Source organism: Kryptolebias marmoratus, linkage group LG12 (genome assembly GCF_001649575.2).
Source record: "Kryptolebias marmoratus isolate JLee-2015 linkage group LG12, ASM164957v2, whole genome shotgun sequence".
Lineage (NCBI taxonomy): Eukaryota > Metazoa > Chordata > Actinopteri > Cyprinodontiformes > Rivulidae > Kryptolebias > Kryptolebias marmoratus.
In genome coordinates this window covers 11320465-11343488 of record NC_051441.1, presented here as the reverse complement: position 1 = coordinate 11343488, position 23024 = coordinate 11320465, and the positions used below count along the sequence as shown (strand labels likewise).

Genomic DNA, 23024 nt, shown 5'->3' with positions numbered 1-23024 from the left:
TTTCTTTGTGAAGAAATACTTTAAATTTAGAAGAATGCATTAACTCTGTTTTTATTATACGGTACTTAGATAAGCATCGCTGAAAATAATAATGGAGTAATTTGTGATTTAAAATAAACTGAGGTATGAATTTGTATAAAATATCTGCAAATTACTTACAAATATTTGTTTTGTTTCAAAATAGAACTAATTATTCAGTTATTCACAAACTGATGTTTTCAAGAAACACATTTGTGTTTAATTAAGAAAAAAAAAAGAACTGAAAGTGTTTGTTAGTGTCGTTTTTATTAATACAGTAATAAGAATAGGCTCTTTTTGTGACGGTGATGTGTGCAGCAGAACAACAACTTAATACAGAAAACAGCAACATTATACATTCACAACAACCCCTTTAAAGGAGGAGCAGTCGAATCCAAACTGTGAAGAAGTGGTTTTGTGTAAACAACGTGATTCTAACATAAAGAAATTCCTGTATTCACATTCAACAAAGATTTGCCCACCGTGTTTGTCTAAATTGGCTCATTTTGCCTCCCTGTCGTCAAAACTGCTTCGTGATCCCAAACAGGAAGCAGGAAGTTGTAAAAAGTCACCCGTTGGAAGCCTGATTACGTGAAAAAAATGCTACAAAATCGGACATTATAGCAGCTTTGTGCAGGTGTTACTGTCCTCAGAGGCTTTCAGGTGGAACAAGAAGTCTGGATCTTAAAGGGATACTTCAGATCCTTTGAAGTGGAGTGGGAACAGTTAATATCTTACCTGTTGTAGATGGGTCACTCAGTTTGGTCTTGGCTTGGACTGGCTGTGAGCTCGTCAGTTCCACCAAACTGAGGTTGAATCCCACTTCAAGAGATCAGAACTATCACGGTACTGTTCATGAAGCCCAATACATGAACAAGAGCCTCGATACTCAACCATGTCTATCCCAAGTCAGAAATTAGAGTGGTCACGGGGGCACACACACAAACACATTCAAGAATTATACTGTGTTGATGTCAGGTGAAAAGAAGCAAATAACATACATTCATGTGGACTCATTCTTAGATCTGAGTGCGTCGTCGCACATTTAAAAGTGAAAGTGTAAAGAGTGCCAGAAAAAGAAAGCGTGCCGACGACGGCTGCTTCAACGCAGAGAGTGAAGTTTCAAGTAGAACAGAAACAAGCGATCGATTTCAGGATGAACGCACAATAGGAGCTTTCTTTGGCAACACCGCTGTCACATCCATCCAACACACAGACATTTGATATCTTATGATGCTGACGTGTAAATGGTTAACACTCTGTGGCCTGAGAGGTTTGTTTGCAAAGAAATTAAAAGGATGTTTCTACCTCCTGTTCAAAGAGAAAACACGAGGAGTGCCGTCATGGTGCAACATTCCTCCCTCTGGTTCAGGCTGGAGTGTTTTTTCCCCACATATGTAAATCTATATGTAAAGAACTGCTCATGCAAGGATAATATTGCTAAATATTTGTAACTGCTGATATAAATGCAAACATTCACTTGTTGGAAAAAAAAGGAAATAAAACAGAAAAAGCAAACCCTTCTACTTCTGAAGGTTGACCTTTCTTAGGTAACGCCAAAAAATTTAGACTTTGTGTCAAAAATGCTCAGATTTAAGCTACGCAGATATTATTTAATGTTCACACAATCATCCCGTTGTGAAGAACACAGCAATACTTTTAAAAGTTCAAGCTTTGTCAACGAATCTCCAGTTTGGTTTTGACCCTTCTTGGAGTCTGAATGGATTTAGCCCAGTTGCCTGAGACCCTGATGTGACCTCGACCCCCCCGCCGCCCTTACAAAGTCTGTGGAGGAGCGCCAAGCCAACAGCAGACTAGAACCTGAAGGAGCTCCAGACCAACACGGTGGCTGGTGATTGTCTGTTTTGCTCTGAAGACAAAGCAGCCTCTCCACCTCCGATCTGTCCTGACAGCGAGCCGTCCTCGTCGCAGATTCGTGTGACTCTGAAACAACATTCTGATAAGGCAGTGTTCAACATTGCACCACATAAAAACGCCTAGTGACCAAAAAACAAAAAACCTCTTTAAGATTTTTAAATTAGGAGAAAGAAAGTGAGGGGAAAAAAGGGGGGGACTGGAGAAAAAAACAAAAAGCAATCCCAACTATTTTATCAAAGTTTTCCACCTCAGGACTGCTTCCTGAAGGTGAAAATGTCCCGTTTTTTGGAGCCTCTCTTGCTGATCGGTGGAGGTGTCGGGGTGTGGTTCGGTGAGGACGACGGGGAGGGCGAGGAGTTCTGAGGGGTGGAGGTGCCTCCATAGGGGCAGCTCTGCGAGTCTGGGTGTTCACCCGAACACTCCACGGTGGGGATGTAGCGGCTGTCCCACATCCCCGGGCCGCACAGTTTACAGAGGTCGTGCAGGCTGCACGGGATCCTGGGAAGGAGGCGGAACTGGTACAGAAGGCTGCGGGCCTGGAGGAGCAGAGGGAAGCAAAACAAACGGGAGAGGTATCAGTAAATGCAAACAGAGCACACTGAAGCTTTAAAGGGAATCGATAGTGCTGCTTCTTAGCTAAGCGCTAACGAAATTCTGTCGAGGTCAGAGTCATGTGGAGTTCAGCTCCAAAGCCCGAATGCTCTGACATCATCAGATGCAACAACAAAGGCTGCATGCGAACAGAGATGTGCTGCCCGTGGCTGCAGCAGCATGGACACAATATAAATAAAGATGAGGGAGCAGGCACTACAGCAGAGATGAAGATCATAAATCTTCTGCACGGCCTGACAGCAGCTCAAGGCCTCTGAGGGCAGTTTACAGTGGGCGGGACCTCGATGCAAGCAAGGCCGGGGTTGGACTCAATCAATAGAAACACAGCTGGATTCTAAGGAATTCTAAAGAAAAAAAAAGATTTTAGCTTGCAGAGCTGCAGATAAACCCCAGCAGTGATACCTTGCGTAGCACCAATTCTCCATTCATGTGCATGGAGAGGTTGCTGAAGTGGAGCAGCATTTGGTCGGTGGCGAGCTGCTGCTCCGTCACGTCCTCCCCGTACAGAACGATGATGGCCACGCACAGGAACAGGTGGAAGTAGTCCGTCTGCGGAAAAAAACACATAGTGGGGTGGACATTCGTTTCCTAAAAAAACTAATGATAACTGAAGGAAACAATCAGGTTTGTTTTAACTTTTGTCAAATTTTCTGGCGATAAGCTCTTTTAAAGATCGTCAATAAAACACCAACATTTCCACTCCCATAATTCACCTTCTGACAGCCCGTGTGTCTGTCAGTTACTGTAAACAATCCATTTGACGAGATCAGAGAGCAGCCAGCAAAGACCCGGCATCACATGACACCTCCTCTACAGAGAAAAATCTGATACCAATCAGTAATTCTTGCTTATAGCTTATCTGTGTCATGTAACAGTTTAAACCAGGGTTTCACACAGACACAAATACTATCTCCTCCATCAGCACCTGCAGCTGAAGATCTGAACATCCAGCAGGGCGTCTGCGCAGATGGCAAGGAGGAGAGACGGCGATATTTGAGCCTCAGCGAGAGGACACGTTAAGCTCCTGATGTTATTTTGAGGAAGAAAATGCAGTTATGAATCTACTGGACCCTGATAAGAACATGACGGGTGCATTCAACTCAATAAAACCATTAAATCTATTCAAGACTAAAAGGAGATTTAGAGCCGTTTTTAAAAAGTCTGCGATGTCAGAATTTAAAAGATTAATGTTGACTCTTTCTGTGGAATATGTAAACTTATTCCTTCAAGCTTCCTGGAAAAAAAACAGAGTTACCGTCCAACACCGCAGCGTGCAAAGCTCTTCGTTCCAACTTGTAAATATACAAAAGGAGCTGCTTGGACTTTGTCCTGACCTGGTAGTGTGCCCAGCAGGCCTCCCACATGCGCAGGGCCTCCGTGTCGGGGAACTCTCTCTTAAAGCAGAGCAGAATCCAGCGGTGGCAGAAGAGCAGCTGGAGCCCGTCCTCCCCAAGCCGGGTCAGGTGCTGGTGGAAGCGCGGCAGCATGAGTCGCAGCAGCTCCCGCAGGTACATCTGCAGGAGGACAATTTATTTTCCCCGAGCTCTGCTGGAAATCACCTGTGGCTGTTCGAGTCTAAAGAAACAAGCTTCATATTGTGCAGGGTTGTGTTTTTTTTTAGCTGTTAAAACTGTAGCTCCTCGATTTGGTGAAATAGCTCAATTCTGATCAGACCGACTCCAAAAGATCTGCACTGCCACTTTCACCTCACAGAAAACGTCCTCCTACCAGCTGCCGCTCCATGTCCTCGTCCCGGGGGGAGCTGATGAAGATGGTGTTCTCCATGAGGCCGACAAAGCACCAGAAGGTGTCACTTTCATCCTGGATCTCTGCGAGCAGCGGGGCCACCAGGTCGGACATGCCCTGGCAGTAACCCATGTCGGGATTAAACACGGCGTAGTTGAGCAGGATTCGCCTGAGGGGAGAACAAACACAGACGTCTCAGCTGTAACGTCTTGACAGCACTTCTGCTCCAAGTGGGCAACGCAGAATCCTAAACACTTCACTTGTTTTGATAACCTTTAATAAAATCTCTCTACATTTCAAACAAAACCCTCGAGAAAGTCCCACCCAAACTCCCTGAATGAGCCCACGTGTGTTTCAGCATTAGTGGTAATACCCCCCCAAAAAAACAAAAAACAAAAAAATCCCTCCTTTAGCAGTTGCTATGACAACTTCGCTGGTAACCAGGGAGCTAATTAACAATTTCTTTCTTTTTGAGACGTGCACTACTTTAAGGGAAAACTTCCAAGGCAGTCTTAATGCATTAATAAGGATTGTACAAACAAATCCAAAACCCAGAGGACAGTATATTGTTGTGCTGCTGCATTAAGGTTAAAATTTGATGAATTTTTTAAGGTTCCACAACACCAGGATGCCAGCATCTTCAGCTCAAACATGATTAAAACTGAATGAAGCAGCTAAAAGTGTGTGATTTATCAGCAATAGATGAGAGGAATCTATGGGAAGTCAGAGATGTGGACATTGTCCCACTTCAGACATATGAGGTGCAACTCCAAGACAAACGCCTCGATGAGAGTGGCTGATCTTATACACCATTTAAATCCTCCTGCCTCAAGCTTGGAAAGCTAATAGCTTTGAGTATGCATCAAAACTCGTCAGAATGCTTAGTCAAAGTCAACAAAGCATGAAACTCATTTGAGGCTTGCCCTGGATTCAGAATCTGAAATAAATATTGTAGGTAGGCTGTGCATCAAGCTAAGGGAGGGGAATAAGAAGGATGATGTTGAAGAGGGTGGCAGAAAAATAAAGATTCAACATAAATACAGAGAAAAGGAAAGAAACGGCTGGAATCTGACCTCATGATCTCCACGTTCGGGTTGTTCTCTCCCCTAAAGAACTGGTTGCTGCGGTCCGTTCGGACCACGTCTTTATCCACCGTGAACTGGACCTTCCTCCAGAACTCACTGTGCTCCTCTGGGCTCATGGACAACCTGCAGAATCACACCCAAATCAAACAGATCCCAGAGTTATTTAAATTACAGGGCAAAAGAAAGCCAGTTTAAGTTGTTGTTTTTTTTTCTTCCTGCTCAGTAATTATCCCAAACATATAAAATAATTGGTGAAAATGTTCCTCTGGTGTAAAGCCTTAATAGTTCGCTACAAATGCACAAAAAAATGTGGGTGGTGGGGGAAAGCAGTGGACCAAAGTGGTCCTCTGAGGATAAAACCACAACCATAAAGCCCCCCCGTTTGTCCCTCTACATGTTAGGGAGTACATTAACAATGTTCTCTGTGTGCGCCGCTGATGTACTCAAGTCCTAACAAGCAGAGGGGATTTAATTAACATTGTTTGTTTTCCACGAGGCCCCAAAAGGAACAACGCACGCACACCTGATGCAACGCCGCGCAACTGTTTAGTTTCAGCAACCGGGTGTTTGTATCGCTGGACCCTCCCCAGCCGCCGTCGCTCAGCTCGCCTTCTCTGGAGGACGCTAATCGGGAGCTCGGAACGTGTTTTTACCGCTTTATATTTTAATGATTTCTGTGGGTTAGGAACAGTTACAGCTGAGAAGCACTGACCGGCAGCGTCTCCCCGAGCAGGGCTGAAAGTTTAACAAAGAAAACAGCAAAAATCACAATAGTTTTATAAAAATAACATAATATTTCAGAGCTAGGTTGTATGCAGTGTTTTCAAAAGAGTTTAAATGAGCTGAATCCATTTTAAGTTCCCTCACAGAAAGAAAAGTCTTTTTTTTATTAGACTGAATGTGGTTCAACACAGATTTCAAACAATTTATGCAAATGCCAAGTTCAGCTCAAGAGCAGCTTGTTGAAGGAAAAAATTCAGAAGCACAAAAAGTTCTGGAGGTTAAACTTGCAGGTGTGGAAAATAACTAAATGTAACTGAGGCTAAAATCATTCTCTGTCAACAGAGAAAACTCCAGGTATATTAATAATTTAAAAAAAAAGACTGGACCTTTTGGAAGAACTGAGGACAGAGGAAATCAGATCAACGCTGTAACAATCACTGACGTCTCAAAAGTCATTAAAAAACCTTCCAAAAACTGCAAAGCAGGTGGTGAAATGTGCTGCTCTGAGGTCGTTTCTGTTTCCAAAACTGTGCAGTTTTGTTGTTTATTCAACTGTGAATTTTGCTTTAAATCAAGAAGCGTTCAAGGACGATTTCTGCTTCAACTTGATTAAAGCAAATCCACCAAGAAAAGGCTTTTTAAAGAAGAAATGGAGGAGTAGAAAAAAAAAAAACTAAAACATGCAGGAGTAAAGATGGTTTGCAAGAAAAAGTGCTTCATAACCGATTGATAAGTTGATCAAATGCAATGTTATACTTATGTAAAGATAAGTAGAAATGAGGGGAAGTATATGTCAATCAGTAAAGAATGAATCAGAATAGGTAAAAAAAAAATATATATATATATATATTTTTTTTTTTAAACAATTCTGAATGCATTTTTCAAAAGTAAATGCAAATATTTAGTGATTGTAGTTTTTTTGATGTTAAAGTCTTTTCAATTCATCAAAAAAACAAACTAATTAAAATATATATAAAATGTATTCTGAGATATGAGGAACTGTGACTGCAGCTCGTATTTTTAAAGAAAAGGAACTTAGTTTTTGAGCAGAGCAGAACTTCCCCCTCTCTTAAATAAAATTTGATCTAAAATAGAGCTTTAAGAAGTTGACATGTTCAGAAAAGAATTTGTCTTCCAGCTGACTACAGATGGAGATATTTTTATCTTAAAAATGAGACGTTCTTTCAGCTGCTCCCTTCTTCAGTGGTGGCCATGGTGAGCAAACCCGCACGAATGATTTGGTGATTGTTTTACGCCGGATGGCCCTCCTGCTGCAACTTGGGCTCGAACCTGCAGCCTCAGGATTACAGGACCGTGGCGCTGACCACCGAGCCAGCGCAGCTTTTCTCAAGATTTTTATATCTTAGGAATAAAGCCTGTAAATCCCTAAAACTCGTAGCCGTTTTTTATAATAATAATAATTTAAAAAACTAAATTGCTCATATAAACAATTAGTTTTATATTTTTAGTCCAGCTTTTTGCACAGTAAAATAAACTTGAAACCCTTATTAAGGACAATAACATGTAAATCTTTCAGTCTTTCACTGTCCCTTTACTCCTTATGATTAGCCTGGACACACCAGCTAATATCCAGTCTCTGGTTAATCAGAAACCATTTTTTACAACAACCGTGTTCCTCCTCTTTAGTTATCGCAGCCAAGTGAAGGACACATGGTTGGGGGACGAGGAGGCGAGCCGCAGATCTACATCCTCGCTCCTAATGATCAACTGGTGGCCCCGGAGGCTGCTCCAGCTGAGGAGTCTTTAAAGGAATCAACATCAGAGTCAGAACAAGGACTCTAATGAACTCACTTTGTTAAGACCTTCTGCTGTACCCAACAGTCCGTACAGATGAAACCTGTCCAATTATCACGTAATTATCATCACAGACAGAGCGACAGAACGTGTGAAAATATGTGCACGATTAACCTTTCTATGGCAGGGTGGAGATATTAAAGACTCAGATCTTATTGGATGTGTGTGTCTGTCCGTGCATACCAAAACTGTTTTTTTTTTCTACCCTCCCTTTGACGACAGGGTATGATCTGATAAGCGCTGACATGTTTTTTCTCCAGAGACCTTTTATATCACACCCGGCACCTCCCCTTAACACTTCTCTGACTGTGTGTATTGATTGCTCAGCGCCTGCGATGAGAAGCCACAACAGACTCACATATGGTTTAATGTTTGACTGAGTGAGCATTTGGCAGGCGGCGCTGCGGCCGTGTGACGGATTATCTGTTGCTCCACAGAGCCGAGCACACGGCTGCCTCTCAGACTTTCTAATCAAAGTGATTTTTTTATTAAATCAAATTAACCTTCAGGTCTCGACAGCCGGGTCGAGTTCTAATCGTACAGTCGTGTTTTTTTTTTTTGAAGCCCACCTCCTCTGCTGGATGTCGTGGTAGTGAGCGCGCTTCTGCAGCCTCCAGGCCTCCCTCTCCTCAGAGGTGGAGTCATAGCTGTAGTAGTGCAGCAGGAAGGGCCACACCTCGCCACGGATGGATGGGTCAATGCCGCCGAAAAAGATGGCCTGGTGCAGAACAGGAGGACGAATACGATGAGCACAAAGGGAGCGTTCAGAGGGCAAACAGGGGCGCAGCTGATAAGTGTGAGAACATAACAGTTTGCAAACATGACACGCAGGCAGATAGCGGCGAAGGTGACAGCCTGCAGTAAATGACAGGGGGCGCATTATTTTCACAAGCTTTGCTCAACACTGCAAAGGAAAACAAAGAGTGTTTATTCACTGAGTCAAGGTTCACATATTTTTCTCAAGTCATCTTGAAATCCAGCTCCGGAGCGTCTAACTTTCAGTTTCAATCACCACGTCTCTCTGTAAATAATGAAATGGTTACTCCTGGCCAGCGTCCCCCTCTGAGTCACTTCGGTTCTCTGGATTTGACTCAGTTTATGGTTTGCCATCCTTCTGCAATGACTCAGTGGCAGTTAGGCTGTGATCAAGATGTTTCCTCGGTAAAGGCCAAATTGCAGAAACAGAAAAGCACAGTTTTTGCAGGACTTGCTGAATAAACGCTCTGTGTTTTCTTGTGCAGCGTTGAGCAACGCTCGTGAAAATAATGCATCCTCTGTAGCCTGACAACCAAATGTCAGACTCCTGCCCGAGCCCTCAGGAGTGTAGAAACGGCCGCATCCTGCACACAGCCTCACCTTACGCAGCTTGTACTCCTCCTCCACCTGTCCGCTGTGGTTGAGGTGACGTAGCCAGGTGGTGACGTCCACCCGTCGGTACAGCCTCTCCTCTGGGTGGGTCTCGGCTGATGGCAGGGTCGGCCGCTGGATGGAAAACTGCATGCAAGACTTTTCATCTGACACCTGAAGGGAAGTGACACACACAAAAAAAATCCAATCAGGAAAACGTTGGGACTGACCTTTGAACAAAACAAAGAAATGTAATAATGCGGAGGCCCAGCCCTTCCTACCTGATCTTTAAGTTGAGTTTCCCTGCAGCACTTCCACTGCTGGAAGACCTCGGCCAGCTTGTCCAGGCCGGCGTGATGGAAGTGGAGGATTTTATATTGGCTCTCTCTGCTGGCTATCACAAGCTGGCCACTGGTGCACGCCTCATCACTGCAACAAAGCAACAAATGATGACAAAAACAATACAAATCCCTCGTAAACACAACAACCACATGCCACGGCGGCAGGACAAAGGCAGCTCTCATGACCTCCTTGTGACATTTTACTCTTCGCTGACCTGAAGAAGAGTCTCAGTGACCTCATGTGACCCAGGTCCACCCTGAAAACACCGCACAACTGCTCCAGCGCAAGCAGCTTCTGTTGCTCCTCCCACCGCGCGCTCTGCGATTGGCCGCCGCTCTCGGAGTGGGCGTGGCTGTCCAGGCTCGACGCTGAGCTGACCGAGTGGTTCATGGACTCCTCGCACAGCTCTCTGCTAAAATAATTACCAAATTTAATTGAATTTAAAATGTGTTTTTTTGCTAAAAAGGGGGTTACTGAAGATATTCTACGACATGAAAGCGGTTCAATCTTGTAAAAATAATTTTTGTTTAATGCTTCACATTCTTTAAAGTGGAGCATTAAATACAAAGAACCAGCGATAATCATGCAAATAAATCCTCATCTCAGGAATGAGCTGGTGTTTGTGTCTCTGTAAGATCCCGCCAAGAAGCTGAGAATATGAGGAATGCATGAAGGCTACTGAACACACACACACACGCAATAAAATCTGTACACACACAAATCACACTGTCTGCTGTCCAATTTCCCTTGTCATTCCCCCATGGCAAGCATGCTGTTCCCGGCACTGAAACCTGAGCTGAGGGTTCTTCTGCTGCAGAAGGAGACACACAATACCACACACACACACACACACACACACACACACACTATACATATAAATTCAGAGAAACATACAGCAAAACACAGAAAACAAACTGAGATATGCTAACAAAACTGTTTGTTGTGTTTCCACATTCTGGTTTCTAAATTGTAAGAATTTCTCACTTGTAGGCATGCGATTGTCTCTCACACACACACACACACTTAGAGGAGAATGGACCATAGCTAATGACCATAATGCACTCACAAACACGTCTCTAGACATGCTAACGTGGAGAAAGAGAAATGTGTTAAACTCCCCTGACATTCGAGAAGCAGAAAAGTAAATGAACGTTTTCTCCTTTACTTACTGTGAAACACACTTGTGATCAATTTAAAAAAGTCAAATCAGAAGGGGATTCTATTTAAAAAAAAAAAAAAAAAAAATTAACAAATTCTTGAATCTGTAACACAAAACATGAATCTGACATGTTTTCATTCCCCAGCTTTATTTTGTCTTTCACAGTTTTCTGTTTTAAAGTTGCAAAACACACCAGGCAGATTGCTACTCTGATAAAAGGTGGGCCCGGGTTGATATTTTCCACCCTGGATCAGTCACGTCTGGCTAATCATTTCCCCGTTAGCAGATGGGAAAATAACAAGGCTGATCAATCCAGGCTGCACAGCTTCCTTATGTTATCTGGTGATTTACTGCGCTCTGTCTCGTGTATCACGCCACAAACCAGATTGCCGAGAACGGGTAGGGGGAAAGGAGGAGAAACAAGCCGAGATCTGCTAAGAGAGTTAAGCGGGATGAAATATGATGGGAGTCTTGTCTTCATAACCCCAGTGACTGTCAAGTTAGGAGTGTTTACAAGGGCCTCCAGCCCACTTATTTCACTCTTTCCTTCATGCTCGAAGCACATAAAAGGGCAGAAAAGCACTTTGTTTTTGACATTAAAGCAGGGCTCACTTACAGAGCAACATTCCAACATGAGATCGATACACAGTTATGAACATCTGTCAGCGTTAAAGAGCCCGATTCGATTCATTTACAAGACCACACGACATCAGCTATAAAACTGTAAACAAGCTGTTTTGATGGAGTCGAGCTGCTGTAACTGGAGCGTCCCACCAGGCCGGGGTGAGATCAAACTGCCCCGAGGCCCTTCATAACACGTCCTTCGAAATACACAAGGCTTTACCCCGGAGGAAAGCGCTGCCAGGTCACCCTGAGAACCAGGACAGAACGCCGCAGGCCTCCTGGGACTTCCAGGTCCTTCGGCTAATCCCTAAAAGGAACACGGAGTCAAGGGAGAGCTAAAAAACAAAAAGGAGGGTGGTGTGGGCGCTGCAGGCAAACACCGGAGAGTGGTCAGAGCAAGGTGGAGTTTGGAAACTTCCTGTAAGTTTATTTTTTTAAGAAACAAGTAGATAAGAAAACTACAGAAAAGCTAAACACTTTACATCTTTTAATAGAGGTAGGCAAACCGAGTGGTTGGCTGATAATTTCTGCCATTTAAAAAATCCAAAAACAACAAAAAATTGGCATTGGCCATGCCTGAGCATATTAAGCCAAATAAAAAGGTATGTGTAGGCAACAAAGTGATCAGTATAACACCAGCTGAGTCCCAAGGAGGCAAGTTGACCAGAATATTCAATGTTCCAGAGAAAATGGTGACAATTTAAGCCGGTATCTCACGAGGCTGCGGCTGTTAGAGACTAGTTGGTGAACAATAATCATGAGCGAGTCTCCAAAGTGTCTCAAAACTTTTGTGGATTTTCTCTTACAATAGTCACAGAGTCCCTGCAGGTGCCTCAAACCCACCTCAGGAGCCCTCTGACAAATATATATATATATATATATTAGAGGCTACAGCTCTGAACATCCAGGTCTAAGAGCTACACAGAAATTTTTTTTAAAAAAATGAGTCTAAATCTGCTTATCTCCAACAGAATAAATAAAAGCTGTGGGGGCAGCTGCCACAGCGGGTAAAATGTGGGCAACAAATAATGTGCATGGCCAAGAGTACAGTTTTGCGAGCCATATACCAAAATACAAGCCAGGATTTTTAAAAATTAGCCAAAAAAAAGCAGACAATTCTATAGCCATAAGCTACAGAATTCAGAAATTCTGAATATATTTGCAAAAGTCTCTAACATTAGCTGTGAGTTTCTACCCTTAAATTGTAGCTTTCAGAGCTTTATATGTGTAACTTGTTAGATAGAAAATGTGAGTTTTTAGAGAGGAAATATGAATATCTTGATGCGTGTAACTGCATTCACAGGTAAGAATTCCTGCTTTAGACAAATGTGACGTGTACCAATACTGAACAAAAAGAAATGAAAGAAAGTTACTTCATAAATCAACCACTGGCTTAAGAACAGCATCAGATTCATCTAGTTAAACCTCTAATCAGCTGACTTCTGCAAAAAAAAAAAAAAAGACGTTTATTGGTTACTTTTTTTTACACTTCTTCAGATCTAAATTTATGCACACAGAATAAACTTCTTTTTAAGCCACTTCTCTGAGCTCTAATTGCATCTTCAAGTTGTACATGTTAGGCAGTACACATGACGGTTTAATAAACTAAAACTTTAAAGAAACTTGTTAAGAAGCTTGACAGACGTTGCTGTAGATTTCTCTCCTTTTTTTTAGCTCTCCCTCCTCCCCTCTTTTCTTTCTGCCCACTTTTCATCCGCTCCCCCTTTTCCCATACACGGCTCTTTCTCTTTGAATGATTCCAAGTGACATGTTTCCAGTTCCTGGCCCCTTAACAGTGTCAATTAAAGCAAGCGAGAGAGAAAGGGAGATTGAGTGGGTTCCAGGGTTTTGGCTGCTACTCTGCTCTCTTCAGAGCTCTAATCCGGGGAGCTGACATTCAGCCCAGCACAACAACCCTGGGAGCACTGGGAATCAAAGGGCTTCACACAGACTTTAGGAAGAGAAGGGGAGAGAGGTGGAAGGAGGGAGGGGTGAGGTATCTGAGAGGTGGGTAACACAGAGATACAATACAGAGGAATAAGAGGAGCAGGGAGAAAAAGATGCAAAGTAAAAAGACGCAGGATGTGACAGATGTGGGTCCCTAAAAATGAAGGTGGAATTATAAAAAACAAAAAAACCCAATGGACAGAAGGGGTTGAAAGAGGGAAGATTAGAAGCTGTGGGGCAGAGAGTGCTGCCAAGTCACATACCGCCTGCACTTAGAGCAAGCTGGAGTCAGAAAAGAGGTTAAAAACGCCTAAACACACACACACACACACACACACACACACACACACACAGACTGACACAGGCTCACACATTCTGGGCAGCACGTCAGGCCAAATAGCTGCGTGAGGAAACAACCACGAAGGGAATCATAAAATTAAATGGCTCCGAGGTCCAAACAGGAACACAATCTCTGTCCAGATGGCTCCCTTGATTAGAGAGCAGCCTGTAAAAGCGCGGTGGGTTTTTAGCTCGGCAGGATTTAGCTGAAATCTGTGACGTTTTTAAAAACTCTTGAGACTGTGAGCCGCTTTAAATAAGTAAAGACATTTTTTATACAACCCCCCCCTGCTGAAGTCATCTACCTGCCTTCCCTCCCCAGGGGCCTTCAGTTGTAGAGAAGTGAGACACCATGTGGTCTCAGACTAAAACATCCTCAGTGACACCGATTCTTTTCTTTCTGGCTCCACCTGCTGGTGGATTACAGCTACTGAAACACACCTCGTGGAAAAAGGTTCAAATTTACAACAAATAAGCATCCAGGTTTGAAACCTACAGAGGTACTTTTGAAGTTTTTATTTACTTTTCTGCCTTAAAGACATGAAGCAATCAGACGTCCTCCTCGGAGAGAAACGTGGGCAAAAAGACATCCCGTAATTCAAAAAACCGGCTTAGGAGAATATATACTGAGGAACAACAACAAACATGTAAACCAGAGCAAATATATTTATTTCAGTTCAAGGAATTAACCCATAATTAGTTAAATCCAATTTAAGTTTAATACAAACTGAATTAGTTTAAATCTTGGTAGGAAAACCCAGGAGAGCATTAGGATCTGTTCACAGAAATCTCTATTTTAGATGATAAACTGAGCAAAATGTTCTTTATTTTTAGGGATCGGTCCTAAAGCTTTATGATATTATATACATCTGCATATTCACACTTATAAACAGTCTATCAGAGGGTGATAAGCATTGTTAGGAAGTTTAACATCTTAATAAACAATACATGGTACAGAAAGTGATCATTGGCATGTTTATTTATAAAAATTATAGCTGCTTTGCTTCCTTCCAACCTACAGACTTTAATCTTTTTAATTTTGTTCATATTGAAAAATATTCTACAGTTGTATGAATTTATAATACACACCATTTTTGAGTAAATTTTATCTGTTGTCAGTAACCTGATAACAGCACTAGCCAATGTGTACTTGTAAACAATCCTTTTTTAATCACAAGACTCCTGATGAGAAAATCTTTTTGGGTACAAAGTACGATAGAAATGAGCAAACTGGACCACGTTCCATAAGACAGACAGTTAAAGAAAAATGTTGTAATTTCATAATTTTGATGAGAAGAGTTAAACAACACAACCAAAACGGATGAAGTAATTTACAGATATGGTTCATCACAGAGTCAAAGCTTTTCAAAGTTTGGTAAAACTAGAAAATCCTGAATCTCAGATTTAAAACAGAAAGAAAACTGACGGAAAAAATCATTATAACTATTTTGATGATTTCTATCAAATGGAAACTTTTTTTTAAAAGCATTTTCAAAATTTCAGTGTGTTTAAATTATAGGAAAAAAAACACGGTAGTTTATTTGTTTGGAATTATTATTATGTTTAGTTATTAAAGATTTCTTGTTTAGACGGAGGAAACTATACTCGACAGAACAAACACTCGTCTGTGTGTGTGTGTGTGTGTGTGTTTGTGTAATAAGTGCAACAACCTTACGCTGCTGTATGAGAACACACAACGAGACAATCTGCATCTAATTGTTATTTCCTGACACAAAACTGAGTCCCATTAAAAGGACCAGCAACGGGACAGTAAATATTTTAGGGGTTTTGATCACAGACGGCTAAATTTAAAGGAAACAACAAGAGCAGTTATTGTGTTTTTATGAAGCAGAACAGGGTGTGCTCTTCAAGATGCTTCTGAGTAATTGTTGCAGCGAGAAATTCAGCAGTTGGAACAAATAAGTGCCAAAAAATGATTACTACAATGTAAAATACACACAACGCACAAAGACAAAAAGAACGAAAAGGGAGAACGAATTCTTGCTGCAGCGCAAACACTGCTAACTGGTGAGGTGAAAACAGCCTAGATCTTTGTGAAATAGTTTTAAACTATTATTTAAAAGTTAATGAAGACATGAAATGAGAAAGGAAAGCATAAATGTAAGGAATGTCCCTGATAGTGCTGCTTCATGAATTTCATTTAATAATGCAAAAACTAGGCTTCATAGAAGAGACTCTCCTGAAGCTTTTGTTTTTGGTCAAGAAGCAGATAACACCAAAGCTCACGTCGTCCGTCTTACTGACCTGCTTTCGCTGTCCAGGAAGACGGAGCCGCTGCTCTCACACAGAGCCTCGCTGACAGGAGACAGGCAGAACGGCGAGGAGAACGTGTCCGAGTCGGAACCCATGGTGCTGTCCCGGCTCACCTCGTCCGACAGCTCGTAGGAACCCTCGTCGCCCTCCTCCCCAGCTGAGAGCAGATGCTGCTGGTTGGAGGCGGGGTCCGGGCCGCCCTCTCCCACCAGGCTTTGGCTCTCGGCGGAGGTGCTGCTGGTAATGTTCCTCTCCTCGTCCTCGTCTTCCTCTGGAGCTGCTGGGGGACGCGAGCGCGGCCTGGAGAGGATGGTTGGTTTAAAAAGTCATCATAAAAGAGATACTCTGACTGCTCTTTTGAGGATGTGAACGACTCGGAGTTGCTTAAAACTAAATAAATCATCAATACGCCAGTAAGGCCTGCTTTACGGTGTGTGTTCTCGTACCGTCTGCCTCTGCGGCGGGCGTTCCTGCGTACGGGCGAGCTCTCCGGAGTGATGTACCTCAGCGCCTCCTCATCCTGCCTCTGGATGCGGGAGTTCGGCACCCAGGTCAGAATCAGGGTGGTCCCCAGGCTCTCGTCCTTCTCCACGTGTACACACAGGTAGCCTGCAGGGGGCAGCAAAACCCACATTTCTGTCAGGAGTGATCCCACTGAGAGTAAGAGGAGGAGGAGGAAATCACAAAGGTTTTTTGTAGGCGGAAGGCGGTTGCAACAAAACAAACATGAGATCCGACAGAGAAACCTGAAAGATGAGTTTTAGCTTTGAAATGTGCAAAAGGAGAAAGACAAAAGAGAAGAGGTAAACAAAGACGGAAATGCTGTGAAATTTCAGACCAGAAACACTGCAGATTACAAATAATCACTTTTATAAATGACTTTTAGAAAAAAATAACCTGTCTCAGCAAGAAGTAAGATTACAAACATTATAAAGCAGCTAAAGTAAAAGCAAAATAAAGTCTTTGAGATGTTGGAACATCTGTCCGACAGCTGCAACACTTCAGCAAAATAAAAAACTACTTTTCTTTTGCACTTTGTCACACTTTATATTAAATCAAGTACTTCCTATAAACGAGATAAAAACAACAAATATTTTATTTTATACTAAATTTATCACAATTTGTCTTGCATTTGTCATCTGTTCAGTTAGCACCTTGCTTAGTAATAATTACTTTTATTGCATACTGCGTAATTTCAAGTGAACTTCATAAGTTTCCAACAAAGATTTTCTTAATTTCTTATGATTTAATAAAAAGCAAACCTATATGCCAAACAAATAATACATATTAGAGCTATACATAAATCTGCTCAGTGGGGAACATTTCACCCTGTTCCAGTGAAACTGACTCAAAGCAGACTTTAAAATGTTACAATCTTTGTTAACATTGAAAACAGCTGTTCAAATTATATCAAATTGAGTTCATTTTTATTATTTTATTACAACCAAATGTTGTGGTTATCTGTACAGTTTTGGGTAAATAGTTTGCTTAATTTTGCGGAAGCAAGCCTGTAAGTGTGGCTTAAAGAAGAAAAATGTTAAGGCGTATTTAGAAAAAAATACATGCAAAACAGATTTTCCTTTTGTTATTGTAAGGCACGACACTAAAATATCCAAAATCCTTTAAGTTTCTAAATAAAAAAGTGAACGAAATCACATGTCTGAAGTGCAAGTTATAACTGGAAAGTCCAACAAAGGAACACAGAGCACTCGGTGGGTAAAATTACATTTGTTGTCTGTTTTCAGCTCTTTTTCGTACATTTTGAGTTAAAAATGTAGGAAACAGAGCGGCCGTAGCCACCGACATCAGGCTAAAGAGAGCAAATATTCTCAATTCACATCCAAAAAGTCCTACAGGACAGCAGTTCCTCCTGGTCGGTTTAGAAACTGTGTCCAGCCTCACCTGGGTGGTGCTCGGCCAGGCCAGGGAGGGGCTCCGCAGGGTGCACACACACATTGTTTTTGGAGAAGATGATCTCGCCATCCAGCCCTGAGCGCAGCGACGAGCCCCCCGCCCCGGGGTTTAAGGTCAGGAGGTCGGAGGCCTTGGAGGAGGCGCGCCGAAGGAGCCGACCCAGAGACATCTCCTCAGGAACCAGGACACTGAGCCCATCCTCTGGAAGGGGACGAGAGGGGACAGCAGGTGAGACACCACTGCGAGAGGAGGAGGAGGACACGAAAGGAGAACGAGGAGCAGATTTTAAGGAAAAACGCAGCCCAGGTCCATAACCTCCCTCCACAGTATTTACTGCAGTGTCCTTACTGCAGCGCTCCACCCTACAGCACCCTCTGCTCTCTGTTCAGCACTTCTGCGCGCCGTGCACCTGAATCTGCTGAAACAGTCACAGCTTCTGTGTACACTGTACCTGAGTGTGTAACCTGCACGCCTCCCGCCTTCCACAAACACACTGACGTGTCCTCACACACACGCACACACAGGGACACTATGCAAACACACTCCGGTCCATCTGTGTGAAACTCCAAGCTGTTATCAGGAGCCAGCAGATGGGATCAGCATAGGCGCTGCACTGGGATCAGCACGGTGTTTAAACTGTCGACTTCAGACACTGAGCTTCGGGTGATGAAATAAAGTTCACGTCAAACTAAAAGAGAAGGAGCTCTTTTGATGCTGGAGACTTTCTTCTGTGCAAAAACTTGAAGGGGATGTTTTACTCTGACAGCTCAAAGAAAACCTAAAGCAATTAGAGTTAAGAGTTTTTTTTTTTGTTTTTTTTTCAGCCGTTCTTCAGTCAGACTCACTGATCTGCTCTGCCACTCCATCGTCACGTGTGAAACCCTGCTTCGGCCGAACGCTTTGATGCCCCACTCTATCTGAGGAATGTTCCCTCCCTTTTTCCCCTCGAGGAGGGGGCATGTTTACCTCCTCCTGATTAAGCAGGCACCCCACTTCCTGCTGCCAGGCCTCGCGCAGGAAGCCTGCTGGCATGAAATCTCAGCACCAACTCAAAGGGAAAACAAGCTCTGGGCCGTTATTTCACTTCAATTTAAAAAAAAAAAAAGTTAAAGTGTGTGGGTGTGCTTTAAGTCGGAGCTGGCACAGAATATTTTTTTCCCCTATCTCATAATTTAAGCAGATCCCAGTCTCTTGGACGTTATTTCAGAACTTCAGCTTCTTTATTTATTCTAAACTAACGCAGAAAGGGTCCCACTAAAGAATCATTTCAGTTAGATAATGAAATAATTACCTTTCTAAACTGAATAAAACTTTTTTCACTTAACTGGTCAGCTAATCACAAAAATATCAATCTTAAAATTAGAGCCTGATTATTGCCCACAGCTAAAGGAGAAGGTGAGAATGTTTTTGCCGGTGTCTGTGTGTCTGTAGGCATGTTTATTTGTCTGTAACGTTAGCAAAATATCTCACGAACCACTGAAACCCTCAGGAAGTAATCGCTGGACTGATCAGCGTTTAGAGTCAACTCCATTCAAGATGGCTGCCACAGCTAACTGATTTTAGCCGACACTAAAATAATTAACTCAGGGAATTTTACAGATATTGAGCTAAAACTGGGCAAGATAGAAGCTGCTAGTCATCCTCAGCACGTGTAGATCATGAGAGATCGCCCATAACGTGAAAACATTTCCAACTCTGTCAATTTCTAACATGAAACGATCTCAGTTTAAAACTCTGACATGAAAGGCAGCGGGCGACACGCATTCCTTCAAGGAATGCTAAGGCCTTGAAAATTATGTGTTTGACCTCATAAGCCTGCAAACATTAAAACTAAATAAATCAAACAAACCAAAAGCTTTATTGCTTTAGATGCTTCCGTACAGTTCCACCTCATTAGACTTTTAACTCTGCTGCACAAAACACCAAATAAATCTGCGTTCCTGCGACTAACCTTACCTGACAAAAGAAGAAATGCTTATAATGACAGGTTTGGATCTTAAACAGTCCACAGAGCTGTTCTCGGAGCCCACGTTCACGGCCGCGCCGCTGTGCAGAGGTTATTTTTGTGCGCGTGTGATTGCAGGGTGACCCAGGTCAGTTTCATGTTCGGACTGGCTGATAAGGGGAAAACATCCTCTCTGTTCTTTCTTCTCACTTCGTCTTTAATCCCGTCAACACCGCTTCTCTCCTCTCTGACCCATTTGGGTTGTTTTTTGTTTTTTTTTTAAATCAAATGACTCCTTAGTTTTTAGGAGTGAAGAACATTCCTAGCCTCACTCTGTGACCTACAAGAAGGCTACAGCAGGAGCTTTAGAAACATAAAAAGAGCTGTGTAACCTACACCGTGAAAGTGCAGCAGCCACGGACTTCCAGGGTCTCAGCTTCTCACCTCTGGGGTGCAATAATTAAGCCGTCACGCTGACATCTGAAAGGAAGAGCCACTGCTGACCCCCGCTCCGTCTTTTCATCCGTTCACAGAGACAACCCTGAGCTGAAAACTGATCAGCCACCGAGAAGCCCGAAGGCACGACGATCGTGTGAACGCTCCAAAGTCTGAGGAGGTTAGGATGAAGCGTTTTGGGTGTTTTAGTAGAAAACCCAAGCAGACAGTTGAGGCTTGGAGACACATGTTCAAAAGAAACAAAACCTGTTTCTCTTCTGTGCTTCAAGTCAAACTAAAACTCTGAAGCTTTCGTCACACATCACTGAATGGGCTCAAACACACACACATAACCCCCGCTTCTACTAAATAAATGTGACACTGTTATTTAGTTTTGAGTTGATCATATCAGCTGGAATAAATCCACATTTTCCTCACTTTTTCTCCTGTCATCACTGTCATGTGAACCAGCTGTGGGCATCAAAGTCAGTGAGAGTCTGGAGGATTGACTAACTATATTAGCAGCAGAACATGGCAGCATGGTATTTGACATATAATGAACTACGATTTATTACAGTCCAAACAGTCCTTTGCTATATTTATTTTGCACTCACTTATACTGGAATATAATATAAATTTTCAATTTATTGTGCAGCCCTACTTTACATCCACCAACTTAAATCTGTAAATTCTGTTTATTCTGACAGCTATTGCCCTACCTGTTGTTTTAGTCTGCATGTTTTAGTGCGCCAATGCAAAAAGCCTCAAAGCATCCTGTTGCATTAAAACATTTGCCCTGTATCTCACTGAAATAAAGCATGCTTGTCAAAAGGAATAGTGTGCTATAACGTTTGGGAGTGGTATGCTGTAGGACGTAGAGACAAAAACAATGGTGGTCAAGCAGATTTTGGCAAAACAGATGAGAAAAACCCAGCCCCGTTTGGAGCTCTGTAGCTCAGGTACACGTCACGGCAGAAACATCATTCGAAGTTTACACGGGCCACAAAACGTTGGGCTTTACATGTCGGAATTGGCATTTTGATATCATTTACAGGTCTTGAACAATCCCAGTTTAGGTTGTGATTATTGGAGATTTGGAGAACGGATGAAGTCACACCCTCTAGCTTTTAAAACGTTCAAAACCTTTGCAACAAAGCCTTTATGCTCCTACAACTTTTTTGAGGGGGTACGTATAAACATTACCCACCAAAATAAAGGCATTTCTGCCCCCCGTGTGTCTCTCGCTGCTTCAGGACTTGTGATTTTCTCTCAGCCGCCCCCAGAATACAGAGGACGCACACCCAAACTACCACAGGCTTCAGTTTTATCTCAGCTCTAGATGCTCTCCTCAAAACCGAACATGGAGAGTCTTTTTAGCTCGCCACATCGCCTACACGAGGAAGCTCAGAAACACAGAAAAGCCTCAAGAACATTTTAAGGACAGACAGTCTCTGCTGTCAGGGAGTGAGAGGCGCAGGTGTGTGGTTACCATGGGGACCATAATGAGCCCCTGGCAGCACCTCATCCTTACATTTCTTGTACAGTTCCTAATGTTCATCAGTAAATAATATTTTTTGCAGAATTACTTATGATGCTGTGATCTACCTGTCTGTCTGAGTTAGATTAAAAACTGTTTCAGCCCCACATATGATAAGGTGAACTATGTCCTATCAAAATAAAAGGGGTAAAAACTGAAGGTGCTCCCAGTCTGACAGGCAGCATCCGCCTGAGGAGCAGCAGGAGGACAAGGCTGTCTCCACAGGCCTGTTTCGGTTTTTTATTCTGGGTTAGAAGTCTGAGCAGCTCTTTTTTTCCTCCCCTTCCCCCTGTACCACCGCTGACATGAATATTTCAGCCCAGCTGTCATGTCCGAGCTCGCTGGTTTCACCGAAAGCTGCTTCTAAGTTGCTTCTCGCCCAGCTGCCACATGCTATGAAAAGCGTCCTCGGTGACAGCCTGACACCTGTTTCAGCAGCAGGGGTAAAATGAATTAGAGGAGGAGAAGAAGAAGAACCGGAGGAGGGGAGCGTCTCACCTTCAGTCCCGCCGCAGGAACCTACAGCCCGCACCGGACAACCATGTCAGCTAGCAGCCGCGGACCGAGCGCCACGAGCCGGGCTTGTTGCAGCTCCTTCCTCGCGGATTTCCCACGGGTTACCTTACCGACCAGCTCCGCTCCTGTTTTTTTTTTTTTTTTTATCGCGGCGCTCTCCGGACTGTAGCCGCACGCCTGAAAGCTGCCGTCTGTGTCGGCGGAAACACGCACTTCCGCTCCGGACTTTCAAAATAAAGCGGCGTCCAACACGCGCCGCGCCTTCGCCTCTGAATCGCGACCGATGCTTTAATTTCCACAACGCACAGGTTTCAGTTCCGGAAATTGCTCAGTTTTGACTTCACAGCCCAAGACCAATCCCTCAATGCAGCTGCTTCCGGAACGTAAAAAGGCTGGGGTTTTTTGTTGTTATTTTTAAATTATCCCACAAAGCGGGAATTGTTGATTTAACCTTTAAAACACTCAAAGCAAATTTGAACACGAGGCTGGGCAAAAACAATCTGTTATATCCTACCAAATCCTATCATATAAGTTGACCCTTTTCATCACACGTGACGTCTCAGAGGTCAGCACGAAGGCTGGAAGGTGGTTGGTCCAACATCAGGACCAGAGCTGGAGTCAGAGCATCACTTCACACACCAACACTGCTGCCTCCATCTGCCTGATCAGAACTAGCTCCAGAACACACACTCCACCATTTATCTTTCTATTTGCATATTAACACTGATCAAATACACAGCTGAAGAGAAATTTCAATACTTTCAGATA

At 43.1% G+C, this 23024-nt stretch overlaps 1 protein-coding gene across 4 annotated transcripts; it reads right to left on the bottom strand.

Moving 5' to 3' along the window:
* Positions 1–272: 272 nt before the first annotated feature.
* tbc1d16 (TBC1 domain family, member 16) lies at positions 273–22409 on the bottom strand. 4 transcript variants are annotated; one of them, XM_017421837.3, is made up of 13 exons: positions 22239–22409; positions 17812–18024; positions 16356–16518; positions 15901–16209; positions 9781–9975; positions 9506–9653; positions 9234–9398; positions 8447–8595; positions 5328–5462; positions 4237–4423; positions 3843–4022; positions 2911–3057; positions 273–2432 (listed from the first exon to the last, which is right to left on the bottom strand). In XM_017421837.3, the coding sequence occupies exons 2-13, from the start codon at positions 17990–17992 to the stop codon at positions 2145–2147; spliced, it is 2247 nt and encodes a 748-aa protein (XP_017277326.1). In that variant the 5' UTR covers positions 17993–18024; positions 22239–22409; the 3' UTR covers positions 273–2144. The 4 variants fall into 4 exon arrangements, with proteins under 4 accessions (XP_017277326.1, XP_017277325.1, XP_037834670.1 ...); XM_017421836.3 differs by having other exon boundaries at positions 9781–9978; positions 22239–22408; XM_037978742.1 differs by lacking the exon at positions 22239–22409 and adding an exon at positions 19780–19875 and having other exon boundaries at positions 9781–9978.
* Positions 22410–23024: the final 615 nt, after the last annotated feature.